This window comes from Suillus plorans (genome assembly GCF_016647745.1).
Source record: "Suillus plorans strain S12 chromosome Unknown HD556scaffold_142, whole genome shotgun sequence".
Taxonomy (NCBI): domain Eukaryota; kingdom Fungi; phylum Basidiomycota; class Agaricomycetes; order Boletales; family Suillaceae; genus Suillus; species Suillus plorans.
The window spans coordinates 20773-37877 of NW_024537526.1; the positions used below are offsets into that span (position 1 = coordinate 20773).

Here is a 17105-nt window from a genome sequence, read left to right on the forward strand (position 1 = left end):
AATGAAAGATCCTGAGCGCTACAGGAGGAGGAACATTTGTTCACAGACTGAAAGTAATTAATACGGATCGGAATCAAAGGCTCCTTATGTACAAGACCCAGGTGTGGCCGACTCGCACGCTCATGATCGATTGTTGTCTACCTACAATTCTATCTATTCAATTACAAAAATAATGTGAGGCTCATCATCACAGTAACAAAAGCAATATGCTCGAACGATTCTGTTTAGCTCTCTCTTCCATATATCACCTCCAAGTCCTTCAGATCGTGTTGCAACACCTTCGTCAAATGCTGTAAACCAGCTTGCTGATTGGACAAGATCTGCAACGTGCCATGTCAAAGTCAAAGCTCAAAGATTACAAGTAGAACCTTACCTGAGCGATCTGCTTTAGGCCCTCCTCATCGACGACTGTCCATTCAGAGGTGCCATCAAGTCCCACTCTTCTGCCTCTCTCGCGCGCAGCGTTGATAGCACCTACGAGCGCCCACAGCTCATTCAGCTTTCCTCGCATCTTACTCATTCCACCTGGTCTTCTTATTTCTTCTTCAATCTCTTCTAGCGCTAGACGCAGCGCCTCTTCTTCGGGACGTATCGCCGTAGACCGGACAGTAGGTAGCATCAGATGCATGTGCTGGATGAGGCACAGCAGGCGGTGCTGAGTTTGTGATTGAATTAACTTTGCGCGCTGCAAACGTGATGCGTTGCTATCGTTATGTCTTGCGGACAACGATTCCAGGCGTTTTTTTAGTTCCTGAAACACGCTTGAGTAAGGAAGTTTTCTACAACGTAAGACATGACCACAAACCATTAAAGCTTTTTGCTGTTCCGTGGCTTGCTTCATTTGCCCGTCTACGCGCTGACGCAGATCGTCAAAGCCAACTGCCAGAACAGGTACCATACTGAAGAGATAACATGGGCATACTGAGTGGCGGGCGAGTCATTGAGCTTACCAACTAGGATCAGGGTTGTCGTGCACTGCACGTTGCCAAAGCGCCTCGTTTGTGGCATTTGCAGGTCTACCGAAGGCGTTCACTTGGGCCGGTGGAACGAGATTATAGAAATAATGCTGTTCGATGAATGAGTTCACGATAGATTATACATAAACTGCATGAGACCAACCTGAAAGCGACATGCTGGCGAAGAAGGATCCCAAGCCTGTACAATTGCTTGGATTTTCTGCTCAAGCGCTGCATATTGTGACTGAGGGTCCTGTTGTTGTGAAGGTGCAGTGCTTCGCGATGCGAGAAGTGAATTGGATAGTGGAAGACCTAGCGTACTGCCAAAAAGCCCTCCAGTAGCTGTACTCGGCGCAGGCTGATTCACTGAGCCAAATAGGGAGCCAGCTGGTTTCTGCTGGGACTGGCCAAATAACGAGGGAGTGGTAATAGGTTGCGCGGATTGGGATTGACCGAATAAAGTTGGAGTAGTCGAGGAGGGGGCAGGCGCAGTACCAAAGATACTCGCTGGATTTTTATTCCCAAACAATGGGTTTGAGCTCGTTGTTGTACTACCAAAGAGGCTTCCTCCAGCAGCTGGAGCTTGAGTTGTCGTGCTACCAAACAACCCCCCTGATGTTGGCGCTTGCGTACTGGTGGCGCCAAAAAGACTCCCGCCGGCGCTTGGTTGTGTCGTTGACGTTCCAAACATCCCACCAGTACCGGTAGCAGGCTGTGTGGTCGTAGTACTTCCGAAGAGACTACCACTCTGTGGTTGCTGCTGCTGAGTCGTGGTACCTCCGAAGAGACCTCCAGCCTGTTGTGGTTGCTGCTGTTGGGTGCCTGCATTGTTAAACAAGCTTCCAGCAGGCTGAGGTTGAGTTGTCGTATTACCAAACAGACTTGTTCCTGTAGGTTGTGTCTGAGTGGTCGTACTTCCAAACACATTACCCGTGGCGGGCTGCTGTGTATTTGTCGTGTTACCAAATAGACTACCGGTTGCAGGTTGCTGTTGCTGCTGAGTGCTCCCTCCTGACGTTGGCGCTTGGGAACTTGCACCGCCAAACAAGCTTCCACCGGTGCTTGGCTGAGTAGTCGACGTTCCAAACAGCCCACCAGTACCGGTAGCGGGCTGTTGGGTCGTAGTACTTCCGAAGAGACTACTACTCTGTGGTTGCTGCTGGGTCGTAGTACCTCCGAAGAGACTCCCACCTTGCTGTGGTTGTTGTTGTTGCTGCTGCTGCTGGGTACCGGTAGTCCCAAACAAGTTCCCAGCAGGTTGAGTCAACGTGTTCCCGAACAGACTTGTTCCTGTAGGTTGCGTCTGCGTGTTCAAGTTCGTACTCCCAAACAGACTACCCGTGGCAGGCTGCTGTGTTGTACTGGCTGTGGTATTACCAAACAAACCACCAGCTGCAGGTTGCTGTTGTTGCTGAGTGTTGGTATTCCCAGATGAAGCAGCTGCAGGTTGCTGTTGTTGCTGAGTGCTGGTATTTTCAGACGAACCAGTCCCTGCAGGCTGCTGTGGCGTCGCGGTATTTCCAAACAAGCTCCCGCTACCCGCACCTGCAGTAGCGCTCGTCGCCGTACTAGGCATTCCGAAGAGAGTTGTACCGGATGTAGATGGCTGTGTGGAGGTATTACCGAAGATGCTGCCGCCCGTTGCCTGTCCAGGCTGCTGTTGGGTGTTCGTGTTGCCGAAGATGCCTGTGGTTTGGGCACCGAGTGTCTGCCCCGGCTGCTGCTGGGCGTTTGTGGTACTTGTTATCTGCCCAGGCTGTTGCTGGGCGTTCGTGTTGCCGAAGGCATTTGTTGAGGGTTGCGCTGCGGTGCCACTAAAGAATGACATTTTTGCAACCTTTTTATGAGCTATAAAGCAGGAAGTAGTTCGAAATCGAGTATTTGAGAGATTAGAGCCGATGCAGACTGACCTTGCTGATACAAGATGGCAACTCGATCAAACCCACGATCCTGACCTTGGCAGAGCGAAACAATGATACACGGTTTGAAACAAAAACGAAGACTGAGATCTGAGAATCAATAACTCTAACTAGTCGCTTCTTTTATAAAAGTTGCTGACAACAATTGCAATAGAGTCAATACACTAGTGGTAGCAGGTGCACCGACAAAGTCACGGTACTGAGGATAGCTCAAGGCCCCTTAAGGTCTCGAGATCTTAACCTTGCCTCATCCATCACTCAAACTAGGATTCGACTACGTATAACAGGCTCAAGACTCTCGGATGACTGGTGTTACATTGCTACACTCCAAGTCGACGACGCACAACGATTTGTTCACAAATCCCGAAATGAATTTATGATAGGTTAAATGATTAGCGACTTGCATGACTTGTGCCCTGCAAGTTACAGTAGTCACACCGATATACCACCAAGCATCACGTCCACGTAGAAATATCATGCAATGGTGCATAGAAAGCATGTGTCATGTAGGGACATATGTGGTGTACATGTAGTTTTGCCAAGTCGTCTCCCAAGCACCACATATATAAAAAGGAGCGATCAGAACTATGTTGCAGACAATCAGCTCTAAACGCAGCATGCATCATGAATAAACCTACACGAAGGGCCTGGAAGAACCACTTGTTCTTTCCGGTCTGGTAGCGTTCCTCGAACAGCTTTTTGATGGTCTTCCGTGCATCCTCCCGTTGTGACGGCTCCTTGAAGTGTTCAGCAGCTACGGAGTTCTTCAAGCCCTCCAACTCCAAAGCGTAACGTGTGGGGAATAGATGCGAGTAATTAATCACCTAAGACATTCGATAAATGTCGTTCCGCATCTCCATGTCACGGTCAATGTGTACTTACCTTGATGAAAGGCTTAACGCGGCTTCTCCGCTGTAGCTTCTTGGCACCCATAGTCCGTGTAACTTTTCGCGGGTAGCGTTCGATACCGGCAACGATGGCATGGGGGTATGGTCGCTCCTTGGTTCCCTCATCGAGTTGTTTGATAACAACAACCTTCTTGCCTGCCTGGCGGCCCTGTAGGACGATGGCGACCTAGACAACAAGGTTAGAATCACAGTAGCATCGATCACACGTATGATGGAAGCACTTTTCCGGGCTTGTAAACTAACATGAACGGTCAGCCTTAGACACTTATAAACGATATGCATTCCGACCTTTGGGCATCTTGACGTTAGGCGGCGCGGTGAGGATTGACTTAGCTGAATAGATTTAGGCCAGGCAAGCCATCCGGAGATATCCGAATGCTACTATATAGTTTTAATTTACAAGGTTACGGTCTCACTGGAATTTAATTAATATTGTCTTTTGTTTCTCCTAGCTGCCAAGTTCCAACACAACGTTTCGCCGTTGTGCGCCTTCCGCAAATATAACATGCAAGACATTTATAACATGCGCAAACGTTGGAATTTAAACCTGACGGGAATCTTGTACCCTTGCACAACTGCGCAGTATCAGTCATGTTCGTAACGCTCTGCATGCTTTATCACGCGCTCGCCTACTCCCTTGGTCATCTATGGACTTTTCTCTCTCCTTTGAGGTCAATTTTGAGCTGTGCCGTCGATGCTACAACGTACCACCCAACGACGCGGCGAAACGTCATCGTCGACATCATCATGACCATCTGCACACTTCTTGTTTGGTCAACCCTCATAGGATGTATGCTACTACGCAAAGAAGACCCTGCAAAATGCGCACCACCACCTGTAAACTTATCTTCCAGATCGTTCCTAGACCTCGTTCCTGACTGGTATTTTCTAGCGTGTTTCCTTGAACCAAGCAAATGAGAGCATGATGAATGCACTAAAAGCAGTGCAAAAGGCTAGGGATGACTTCAAAGAGATGGAAGACACCTCGGCCACCACAATAGAGGCGTTGTGGCGCTTAAGGCAAGCCGGGAAGGACATGCGCGAAATCCATCAGGCACTCGTGGAGATGTCGGACATATTCGACCAGCAAGCAGAACGACAGTTGTCCCGCACTTTCCCCATTAATTCAGGTGGAGCGAGATAGAAGTGTTATCCGACCACTCGCATTTTATCAGCACTGACGGGTTCCCATGTCAAGCAGATGAGGTTTTGAGTTCTGAGTGGGCGGTTCCTTGTATGTATACGACATCCATCGTTGTTTGAAAGTGTAGTTTCTAGTATTGACACAAGCGTGTGTGTAGCACACGCTTGTTTCAACTCAATGATTTGGCATTACAGTGTCTCAAACTAGATACCCATGTGAATCGACACGATGCTTCCGGAATCTTCTTGCGCAACATCTTCACCAAATCTACGGCCCAACGTTGTCCGATGCTCTCGCATATTATAAAACGAACAAAGGTCTTCCTCCATCTACAGTTTGCCTAGCCCGGTTACCGGCCCTTGCAGCATATTTCTATGTGACACCGAGTCGTCAACCAGGTTGTCGCAAAATAACCAGAAAACCCATCACACCAATACTATCACACTGCACAATCTGGAGGAATCTATTACCCCAACGTACAAGATAAGCCACACTTGGGCTCGACCCACTGCACACCGTGGTGACGAGAATGCAAGCTCCGGATTTCGCAAGTGATTTCGCATGGCATGCCTGGTAATTGAAGGTCTATTGTGCGCGGCGAGGGAAGACTCATAGATTGAACGATGGTCGGAATTGCAGCGATGTTCATGGCTGGGTGTAGCCCCGTGAATGGCATGCCACCCTCTGCAGCCAGCTTACATGAAAGGCATAAGGCTGAGCGATATCACCACTTTGTGTTTTTCCCGCTACCGTTAGGGAGTAGGTCTCATAGATTTCACTTTTATCCTGCACAATCTGTGCAATTACTCTATCTGTGTCCAATTCAGGCGACTACAATCGTTCTACATCAGCAAACTACTGGGTGCCTGTACAGGGTTGTACAATCTTGTACAGACTCACAGAACCCACAGCTAATGTTGGCTGCATCAGCAAATCATCGAGTTAGATTACTTAAAAATAGAATTAAGGCGGCTAAGGAGAATAAGGACTATTAAGGCAAGAGGGGTGCAAATGGCAAATCCCGGATATGTGGCTCAATTTTACCTAAGCTTTTGAACCTTAATATACAGCCACTTGAACTTTCGAGACAGACGTTCTGAGTTTTGACCTAGCGGTCTCAAAAGTGAACATATTTTTTGTTTGCTACTTGCAATGGGGGGGTTTTTCTTACTGTAGAATACAACTACTTGATAAAAATGCGCATATAAGTGTACTACTTGCAAAAAAAAAAAGTTAGATGTAATTTTGTAAACACATGATCAAAGTGCGTGATGTCAATATATGCGCGTCAAACGTGTCGACGCGTCTCATTGCGTCTCATACTCTCACTCCTTTACACATAAATTATTATCATGGATGCATTACAGTGGCATGCGCATACCTTTGATTCCTCAAGTCTTGATGATAGCGACTGGGACTCAGACACAACTAACAACTCATATCAGTCAGATTTGGACTTTCGATCACATCTTCATAGATCTCCTTCGATTGATTCTACTGATTCTTCTGGCCCTGCGCAATATTGGTTGGACGCCTTCTTAGAATCGGCAGTGGCACCAGAAGATCTACCCGATGCCTATGAATTGGCCATGACCCCTGAGGACTTCATCTCATCAGACCCGGAATCAGAAAGTTTGGACCCGGAAACAGAATATGACGATGAAGAACTACTCATATTGAATAGTCCCGATGCGCTCTATCAGCTTTTTCTCAAGGACAAGCTACAAGTCCGAATCAGTGCCTCAAAGCGGTGGGAACTTTTGTGTCCAGACTGTGCAGAGTGGTGTCAGACTGGCATACACTCGGGCATTAACTTATGGATATCCGGACAGTTTGTGTCACTCAGTAATCATCGGGGGAGTCGGAAATGCGATCAGACAGCCAAAAAAAAGCTGAGCGCCCATCAGAAGGACAACAAGGTGTTTGATGTACCATCAACATGTTCCGGAGTTACCTCAAATGACACAAGGTATGTTTAATTTTGGTTCCATTTTATCACACACATGATCAATCGATCATCAATCAAAAATTTCAGCGCATTGCTTGCTCCTCCTCCTGGTCTTAATTGCGCTGATCTTACTGTTGTCTGGCCTGACGACCTTCGCCCATTCACAATGCTTTTACCTTGGGAACGATACCACGAAGGTCCGGACTCATTACCTTTCCTCGTTGACATCACACATCCAAGCAAGCCTCGCGTTCGGTCAAGGCGCTGCAGGTTATCGACTCTACTCGAGGGTGTGCCATGTGATGAATGCGCCGACATCTCCCAGCATGTCTCTCAACTTGCGGAGGCTGCGCGTGACCCCAAACCACACACTAATTACCGCTTTTTGGGCCTTGCACACATGCAAGACCTTGCTAAAGGGTATGCTGATCAAACGAGGCAGTTGAAGCTTTTTTTTAATGTACTTAATACATGTGCTAACTAGCTATATCTAGGGACTAAATGAATCACGTCAGCACATGAGCATGCTGACCCAACTTGACGACTACCATCATCTTCTCATGGCCATCTCTGAGCAAGACATCCCTCGGCTCCAGCAAATCATCAACATTGCATTGCACAATGGTGCCAGTGTCCGGGAGATAGTCAATAAGCTGGAAGACGCCATCGAGGGAGCATATTGTCCGCGAGGCTATGGAGCCAATGACCTGGACATCGCAACGTTGGTTTTTCGACTCGGCGGACGTCAGCTTCTCTTTGCTCTTAATCAATGCCTTGGTCTCCCATCTATCCGCACTCTGCGTACCAAGTCTGTTTTCACTAAGCTTACCCCAACCATTGGTCCTATCCGCAATGAGCAGCTCGACGAAAACATTGACTCCATAGTTCTCCGCACTCGCACTGATATCACCACACTTCGCGGTGTTAGTCTTATGGTCGATGAGATAGCTCTGGAAGAAATGGCCATCCACTTCAGTAAATACAACAAGATTGCTGGCCTTTGCTGGAAGCATTCCCACCTCGTCGACCCTGTCCTTCATACATACGAGTCTGCCATCACAATCACGCAGAAAATTCACGATGGCGAAGTTCACCTTGGGAAGGAGCTTACAGTTATTGGAGCCACGTGCTTTGGGGAGGACGAACTTTACCCCATTTTAGCAGCACCCACTTGCAAGACCGAAGATGCAGCTGATATGGAGGGTGTACTGGTTCGTGCAATTGAACGCTGGGTTGCAACTGGAGCAGCTGCATCTGTTGGACCAGTGTGGTCCTTTGCGACTGATGGTGATGCTACGCGCCGTGCCGCGGGGCACAAACTTTTTCTCAAGAAACCGTTATCGTCAGAATCACACTTATACAGCATTCTTAGCAACATGCCTGGTCTCAACACCATGACAGGTGATGCTGAGGTGATGCTTGATTTTGACTTCAAGCATATTTTTAAACGTAAGTTCTTTATTATCTGATACAATCACATGTTCTAATACTACCCATAGGCTTCTGCACGCTCATCTGCTCCCCTGCAGGCATCGTCCTAAATAACGGTCGCGTAATTAACACTATGATGCTTTCAAGGTACCTTGTTTGGTTGCCCGCATATGATGAAGCCAGTGTTATGAAACTCCTCCACCCCGATGATCCACAAGACGTCCCCCGGCCATTGAGTTAATGCAGGCTATAGTCAAGTTCTCTAAGTCTCAGCACTCCCTCCTCAACGACTCATTTTCAACTGATGTCAACACACACGCAGACTTAGTTTCAATCACTCTCCTCAGCAATTTGATTGAGTCCATTCTCGTCCCTTTCATCAATACGAAGCTCTCCCTCACAGAACAAGTTCAGTCCCTTAGCTGCTATGCTCACCTTGCGTTCTCCATTTTCCGTGTTCACCGCCATCTATTCATGCCTTTCCAACTCTACTATGACACTCAAACATCGGTCAAGGGTGTCGTGTTTAATATCGCAAAGCAGCAACTTCTTGATCTGCGCGCATCATTCTTCCTTGGAGATTGTGGAGATGATCGACTTGAACTCATGTTCGGTCGATCCCGTATGATTGGGGGACATAATTCAGGCTGTTCGTATGCTCAGGCTCTTGATCGTCTAGGTGCTGCAAAGGACATCAACACTGTGTTCAAGCGGCACCCTGAACTTGACCCTGGCCACCAGCGCCTCAGCCTTGGCAAGCGGATCGAGGACGTCGATCACATCAACCGGTTGATGTGGAAGGGTGATATCATTAGCGGTCACTGTGATCTTCCATCAGTGTGGCGACAAGGGCGTGAGATGGCAGTAGCTATCCTGACTTCTTCTCAGATCGATCACATCAACTATGCTTACACCGAGCTCTTCCATGATCCCGGAACGGATATGTTACGTCCTCTGGGTATGAATAAGTACTTCGGCATCGCAGATGAGGAGCGGGAGGACTTCAGTCGAGTGCCCAAGACCCTGCCTACTGCACCTATTCCTTTGCCACCATCACAGGTCTTTGAGACAGTGTTGCTGTGGTTGCCAGCTGACGAGAGTAATGAAATTCAGGGGCTAGGCATTGATGAGGATGATGGTGACAAACTTATGTTAACATTTGAAGAGATGCTGGCCGCAGAATCTGGTTCTGACTCCCCTCAATCCCTTGTTTCGTCAACAGATGCATCTGCGCCTATGCCGCTCCAAGGTCAAGGCATTCACACTGACGACTACTTACTGTCATATCCCGTATTCTGGACCTACATCCAACAATATTTCCACGCCTCATCCAGACCTTCGGACGCCCTATCCATGTCTCCAGTCCTCTACCCATCCAGATCCCTGCACCTCGGTACATCCACATCCGCACATCCACATCCAGATCCCTTTACCTCTGTACATCAGACCTCCATACCTCTGCAGCTAGCCTGCATCATTCATCCTTTGTCCTATTACCCTAATGTCATATCTCGTATATCCACGCTTCTCATCCGGACCTCCGATCCGATCCGATATATGATAAGCTTCCTAATTCATTTCCTGTGCATATAATGTTAACACAGCCTATTCCTCTATTCGGTATTCCTTGTCCTCGGTGTCTCGGTTATACTTACTACCGGTATGATTACTGATCCATTAACCTATGCTTCATTTCCGACTCACGCTTGATAACTTTGCTTATGCTTCATACATAGCCTCGGACTCTTGATTACTGATCTTTCCATTATTACTTAGTATATAAACTCTTGTATATGTCCTGTAGTTCCTCAGTCTGAATATCATATTAGTCCTTGCACTAGATCTCACTCTAAGTCCTCATATCAAAGTTCTAGTTCTCCAACCTAGTCAATATCTATCTCGGGCCTAGGGAGAAATTCCCTAGGCCAGAGCTCTGCTTATCCGATCCTCCGCTCATCCACTTATCCGATCCTCCGAAGTTTCCGGACGTTCATCCGAAACTTTCCCGCGGTCCTCCGGACCTATTCTGCTTCGGACTTTGTCCTTGCAGCCTTTCTTCTGTTTGCTTCTACTTAGGACAAGTCCTAAGTAGCCATTACACGTATCTGTATCAGGACGAAACCTCATTGTAATTTCCGGAAGTTCCTCCGGAACTTTCCCGCACTCATCCGGAAGTTACTTGCACTTGTCCGGAAAGTCCTTCCGAACTTTCCCGCGCTTCGGATGTCCTTCAGATGTCCTTGGACTTTCTCCGGACATCATTCTGAAATTAAGGGCACATACTCGGGTAAGGGGCGCAGTGCACGAGCTGAAGCCAAGCCCCTCGGAATCAGTCCTACCCTCTGTGCATGGTCTTAACACTTACTCTACAAAGGTCATTGGATTCATAAGCAGACCATCTGCCACCTCATGATTAACAAGGACTTTGAGTCCAAATCATTCAATCGACTCGAACGTGTGCGCGGCTACACCAAAGTCAACAAGCGGATTGATATGCGTGCAGGGCGCATCACGGATCAAAATTCATTCCTTGTTGGCAATCTTTTTGTTACTATCCTTTGTATGGCTCGCATTCTTTCTATCGCCATACTTCGTTCGACAGGACTGTTCCTCAACGATGTTTCTCGTGCTTCAATCAATATTACCACCATGAAAGCTTCACCCACTACTGCTAAAATCTCTGGGCAGCTCCTCACTGTTGTTCCCACTCGTCCTTCGACTAACCCACAAGTTCCTACTTCATTCCTCTGGGATGGAGGATATGTCAAGACTCAGTCTCCCATTCCGGGCACCTCAGGATCTACAGAGCACGTCATTATTGTTAATGTCCCCGGGTTCCTCATGGAACCCATCAATCCCGAGCCAACCTTCATTCGACTTGGCCATGACGTCAATAGTGATCATTTTTTGGAGATCAATGGGGGTCAGACTACCTGGCAAGTACCACACGATGCCCTTGTAGCCGCATGCGAGCTTTTATGGGCGAAGGCACTTGAGGCAAAACTCCCTCTCAAGTCTATTGCTTGCGTGAACCCATCAGACGCCAACTCATTTCCGTATCAGCTTTCTGATGGTACGTCTTTCCTTATATTAATTTGTCGTTCGTTGAGAAGACTTCTCAGGAACATCCGCTGTCATCTCCGTCAAAGCAAGCAATCTGCTTGCAGCATCTGAAGGCAAGCGGATCACTATTTGCCCACTCTGCGAAGCGAAGGTTCCCAATATGCGCTCTCATATTGGCCAGCACATTCTGTGTGCATTGAGCAACACACCAGAGAATGTCAGTTTGAAGGAACCGGTGTGTTTTTTCTTCTACGACTACTGTACATTAATTTTTAACACATCTACTCAAGGTCGGCAGTGTGCTTCCTTGCGGTTTTTGCGGCCGCTCTGGACTACCAGAGTGTTCTATCACCATCAAAGTCCCTGCCAATGGCCCTCCGGTCTGGGAGACGAAGTGTATCTACCAGCATACCTTCAAGTACGGATTTGCGGAGACAGGCTCCAAGAACAAACCTTGCCGGAATGTTCCCCTCAAATGTGCTCTTTGTCACCCTACTCTCCCTCCTGAACCTGGAAAGTCAACCTGCAGGACACCAGTCGTCTCTGTCGACGCTGTCTGGAGGTACAACATGGTCGACCACATTCTCAATGGGCACGAGGAGTACTCTGTGCCTGGGCATAGAGTGTCTGGCGTCGCCTTGCTGGCGGTGGTCTGGGAGAATATCAGGCTGACTGACCTTGAACAGACCGCCGCTCGAATTCAGAAAGAGCATTGGCAAGTAGGACAGGAGGGTGACAAGGAGAATGTCCCATCATCTGGTTCCCGCACAAGAAAACGTCCTGGTCTTGAATCGGCCGCATCCCTACCCTCGAAACGACCTCATACCTCTGTCCAACCACTTCAGTTTGCACGTACTTTAATTGCATAGTCTCCTTCGTTCTGTTTCTGTTGATCCGTTGATCGATCGTGTTAGTACTTTACTTTCCAAGTCATACATTGTTTACTATGCTCTTTTGTTGCTCTTTTCACTCATTTTCAATGCTCTCTTGATTCACGCTATCATTGCTATCATTCACACACAAGTCTATGATTGTACGTCTAGGTTACAGGTTTGTTGCACGCTTTACCTCGCCTTGTAATTGTATATGTCTTCACTGAATGAACTGACTAAGCTACCTAATATGGTCATATTACCATGACAATCACGTTGTGACAGGGGGTGGGGGGGGGGCTCGAAGTTTTGCCAGGATGATGTCAGAAGTTTTAAAATTGCACCCCTCTTGTATTAAGGAGTGATTTTGTATTTAATTATATTTATTCTAAGGCACATGGTGGCTGCAAGTCGGCCTAAGGAGAATTAAGGAGATTACTTGTGTTGCCTGAACTTTCTTGAACACACCACTTTCTAGTATTTTGCTTATAACTCACTAGGATCTTAACCAAGAAATGTCATGAGACTATGGATAGACTACCCTTGACAAGGGTTACAACTTTGATTTTCTTCGAAAAAGTTCACATGGTCTACCATTGTCACTTATCAAAATCCTAATGGTAAACTTGAATTTTATTCTAAGTCCAACGGGTATGGTATATATATCAATTGCTGCCTACAGATGTAGAAGAAAATGTAGCCTAATGGTAAAGCTGCTTGACAGTTTGAGAATTGATCATGTGATCTTGGCTGGGTCAGCTGGATGGTCGAGAGTTCAAACTAGCTCTGTGGTAGAAAATAAAGTGCACTTTTTGACATCACTTTGACTGCCTTAATTTCCTTAGTTTAAGGCAAGGGACCTCCTTATTCTCCTTAGAAAAAACAGCCTTAATATTCCTTATTATGTGAATTAAGGTATATAGGGACAAATAAGAAGCAAATAAGGAACTCGAGGAATTGCTGATGTGTTACATCAGTAAATTCACACATTGCTTGATTTCCTTTTTCACTCTTATTTTTCCCACCCAGGAGCAGAAAGTGCCTGACAAGAACCAGAATGCCTCCTTGTTACAAGGAGCAACAAGCTGCGAAGAAGGTCCCTTCCTCTTGATTTTTGCATTTTTGCACTTTTTTCATTTGTCCTGCACTTTTTGCACTTGTTTTTAGAATGAGCTACATTACAATCCCCTTTGTCACACTTATTTTTAGCTTGTTCACACTTGTTACAAGGAAAAACAATTGCATTTCAACCAGACAAGAGGATTAAGTAGTAGCCAGAAATAAAAAGTTAAACAACGAAAAAATAAGTACTAGCAAGTAGATCAATATGAAGCTAAAAATGAGCGCAACAAAGCAAATGGTATAATGACATTAGTAGTAGTGGAGGCGGCAACGAGACAACATGTAAAAAAGATAAGGGAACATAGCATGAATAACCTTGAAGGTACTAGTAGCGCTGAAGCTCATAGTCAGTTGCAAAATAAACTACAAGAGTGAAGGACATTACCTCTAGAAAATGAGTGCTCGCTCATCCCCAGATTCTTCGTCCACATCCATCCGTGCACCACGCCTCTTCATGGCGAGGCTCTGCACAAGCTCGGAGTTTCGGATAAGGACCATCATCAGCATGGGGTAAGCAGATAAAAGGGCGAGAGATCATGCACAAAAAAAGGTAGGTTAGCATGACGAAGCAACATAAAAATGTACAATATATGCACCTCTGCACTTAGAGAATTCAGATACCCTCAATCCCAGAGACAAGTGCTGTTGAAGAAGATGGAGGGGGAGAGCAACGGAAGAAAGGTGTCAACTATGTCACTGTGTTGAAGAACAAGGAACAGTTGAACCATTTTGAAAGTCATGTGAGAATGTGGGAATAAATAAACATACACAAATGTTAGACTTGAATGTTTTGGATGTTGTCGTAAGCCACCACTTTCACAGGGCTGGTGCATGTTCCTACTAGTACTGTCGACGGTTGGCACAATTCCCGACAGATCTTTCGACCCGCTGGCGTGACATCGAGCTTGGTCGCAATTCAATTCCTTTGGCTGGACATCTTTCCCTGGGGCCTGGAGGTACATGAATTCATTAAAATCATTTTCATATGGCTGATTTGCGACAGGCTATACCGGTATGGGTTTCTGTGGACCTCATTAATGTTCGAGGAGTGGAGTTTTGCTGCAAGCAGCCTTGCATGTTATTCATAGTTGTAAAATTTTATTTACTTGTAATCTACAACACACTTTCGTTTTCCTTGCTTTCGGCACTTGTTGCACTTGTGGGCACTTGTGAATCACACATTTGCTTGTGAAAGAAAAATGACAAGTGAATAAGCAATAATAAGCGGCAACATTTGAATATTTTCGTGACAAGTGGTGAAAAAGGATGTTAAGGAATGTGTGAATTTACTGATGTATAGATTCACAGTTACTTCTTTCATTGTTCTTGCTTCTTGGAACTATACAGTGATTCACCTTTGCCACAAGCCACCATTATGTAACCATCATTCCATAGACTATTAGTAGCACTTTGTCGCTATGTTTTTCCCTCAGCATTTTGTTCCCACTTGCTGAGACTCTCGTTCTAGTCTACAGGTTATGAGCCCTCAGGCTGAGCTCAAATAGCTCGGAAACTCGGATCAGAAACATGAATCTCACACAGGAACTCATTGAGAACGCTCAACTGCATCAGGAAAAACCTCCCGTTTTAACTTAGACTAAATTAGACTAATTAACAGGTCTCAAAGTAAAAAAAATATGAAAACTGCAACAAACAAAAAACTTTGGCATGACCTGAAAATTTTGGCATCTTTCAGACTCTAACAAAACTTGTGCCGGTGATCACTGTCATTGTGGTCGTGGTCGTGGTCATTGTTGTTGTTGTTGTTCTCATTGTTGTTGTTGTTGTTGTTCTGGTCGCTGTTATCTTCATTGCCGTTGTTGTCGTCATTATCATGTCGCATTTATCATGGCAGGGGCTACAGCTAGTGCTGGTAGTTGTGGATGTGGATCCCAGGGCCATTTGGTGAAGCGTGGTAGTCACGAATTAGTGACTGAATCTTCTACTCCTCCAAGTGCTAGCCCACCCATCAGTGCAGGATCAGGAGATCATTTAAAGCCACCTACCATACACTAGGACAAGAAGAACAGTCTGTGGACTGCTCGCCTTATCGAGTGGTGCAAAGTTAATCAAGAGGCTCAGCTCAAAATATTTTCAGATTCTGTGAAGGATATGAAGGAGGAAGGACACACACGCCAACAGATGATGACACAGAAGAACATATACTTGCAGCAGCTTGTGACAACAATTTTCCAGAATGATGAAGATCCGAAGGTCAGGGAGTATTTTAGAGTGCATCCCCTTGCTTTTACAAAGCCAATTCAAAGCCACTTTATATCATGAGTCCTTCATGACTACCATACTGTCATGGTAATTTCAGTGGAGACTGGCCACTAACTAGCTATTTTAGATTACGGAAAAAGTACAATGAGATTAACGTGCAACTTGGCCAGACTGGCGCTGGTCTGTTCTTTGAGGTGATCAGCGGGAATGAGAAGATGAAGGGGATTCTTGGTATGTATGTTCCTTTCTAATGCTAGTGTAGACTCTAAATTTATTTTAGACCAGCTCTTGGTAGCATTCCTGTTAGAGTTTAAAAGTCCAGTTAAGTTTGGTTTTTTGCCCAATTTGGATGCAACCGGACTGGAACCAGCCTTTAATTTAGTGTTACTATGGTCAGACTCAAACCGGACCAACAGAAACCAGTCTTTGCTGATCAGAAGGTCTTGCAGTTGGTCTTGGACTGGTCAGGAGTGCAACCAGTTCAAAGACCAGTAAAAACCAACCTTTCAATATGTAAATCAACATGTTGGTAACATGATATGTATATAGTCAAGCAACCTAGCCCACTACTCCGCTGTATCCACCAAGCCTACCACCATCATGTATCGTAAATCTTCTCGTCCTAAAAAACCTTCTGCAAAGGCTGCAGCAATGGCTTCATCATATTCTCATAACAACACACGGTCTCACCCACCAAAGTCCAAGGCATCCCCAAAGCATGCGGGAAAGTGAAAGAAGGCACCTAGTAGTGAGGAAGAATCACTATCCGAGTCAGATGATAGTATTGTCAAAGAGATGCACCGTACCTCAAAAAAGAAGGTGGCCACTAAGCGCGCACAGTGCCAGAGCCAGGTGGCTGTTGAAGTTGTCGAAGATAGCGGATCTGAAGAAGAGACACTGGATATAGTTGACATTGAGGCCGCACAAGACGATGGCACTGAATTCGAGGAGATAACTAACATCAGGAAACCGGGATTTTCCATGATTTGACTGGATTGACTGATAGCAGGCCCACTAGTCAAATCAAACAAATCAGTCAGTCAGATTTTGTCTGATTTCAGACAGGTCACTTCTGAAATCAGACCAATGTCAGAGTGATCAACATACCATATTGCCAGGCGCAGCATTTTGATCAGACATTCAATTCATCTAAAACATCATATTCATCAGACATAACAGCCTATCAAACAGATCAGCAAGTCATTCTATCAACAGTGCCTTAAGCTCAGGGGCTCAGACTACCCAGCCATACCTGCTCTATCAAAATAATCAATCTGTGTAGCCATAGCTTATTTTTCAGCCCATTAGATTGCCAGAGGGATCAGTGAATCATCCTGTCAACACTGCCTTTGGCTCAGGTAACCAGCCATATCTGCTTAATCAAGATACTCTGTCTATGCAGTTCAAACTGAATCTTCAATACTATCTGAATAACAGGCCTGGCAAAATGTCATAATAATCCTTCATCCAGCCTACCCAGGTTATAATACTACACAGTTAAGTAAATCATCAAATCATC

At 46.1% G+C, this 17105-nt stretch overlaps 5 protein-coding genes across 5 annotated transcripts; 3 read left to right on the plus strand and 2 right to left on the minus strand.

Moving 5' to 3' along the window:
* Positions 1-86: 86 nt before the first annotated feature.
* Positions 87-3075, minus strand: HD556DRAFT_1427581 (nucleoporin complex subunit 54-domain-containing protein). Its single transcript, XM_041304665.1, has 7 exons — positions 2867-3075; positions 1975-2804; positions 1120-1575; positions 951-1066; positions 806-899; positions 374-751; positions 87-320 (listed from the first exon to the last, which is right to left on the minus strand). Exons 2-7 carry the CDS (start codon positions 2782-2784, stop codon positions 225-227), a joined length of 1950 nt encoding a protein of 649 aa, XP_041151973.1. The 5' UTR covers positions 2785-2804; positions 2867-3075; the 3' UTR covers positions 87-224.
* HD556DRAFT_1427584 (60s ribosomal protein l27) lies at positions 3059-4127 on the minus strand. The gene is made up of 5 exons (XM_041304666.1): positions 4072-4127; positions 4005-4021; positions 3758-3949; positions 3514-3699; positions 3059-3460 (listed from the first exon to the last, which is right to left on the minus strand). Exons 1-5 carry the CDS (start codon positions 4079-4081, stop codon positions 3455-3457), a joined length of 411 nt encoding a protein of 136 aa, XP_041151974.1. The 5' UTR covers positions 4082-4127; the 3' UTR covers positions 3059-3454.
* A 247-nt stretch (positions 4128-4374) lies between these two features.
* Positions 4375-4927, plus strand: HD556DRAFT_1451723 (uncharacterized protein; the record flags this gene model as incomplete). The annotated part of the gene is made up of 2 exons (XM_041308014.1): positions 4375-4620; positions 4676-4927. The coding sequence occupies 2 exons, from the start codon at positions 4375-4377 to the stop codon at positions 4925-4927; spliced, it is 498 nt and encodes a 165-aa protein (XP_041151975.1).
* Positions 4928-6279: 1352 nt separating this feature from the next.
* Positions 6280-9899, plus strand: HD556DRAFT_1451724 (uncharacterized protein; the record flags this gene model as incomplete). Its single annotated transcript, XM_041308015.1, has 5 exons — positions 6280-6896; positions 6963-7335; positions 7370-8324; positions 8375-8542; positions 8629-9899. 5 exons carry the CDS (start codon positions 6280-6282, stop codon positions 9897-9899), a joined length of 3384 nt encoding a protein of 1127 aa, XP_041151976.1.
* Positions 9900-10715: 816 nt separating this feature from the next.
* On the plus strand, positions 10716-12238 carry HD556DRAFT_1451725 (uncharacterized protein; the record flags this gene model as incomplete). Its single annotated transcript, XM_041308016.1, has 3 exons — positions 10716-11379; positions 11429-11604; positions 11660-12238. The coding sequence occupies 3 exons, from the start codon at positions 10716-10718 to the stop codon at positions 12236-12238; spliced, it is 1419 nt and encodes a 472-aa protein (XP_041151977.1).
* Positions 12239-17105: the final 4867 nt, after the last annotated feature.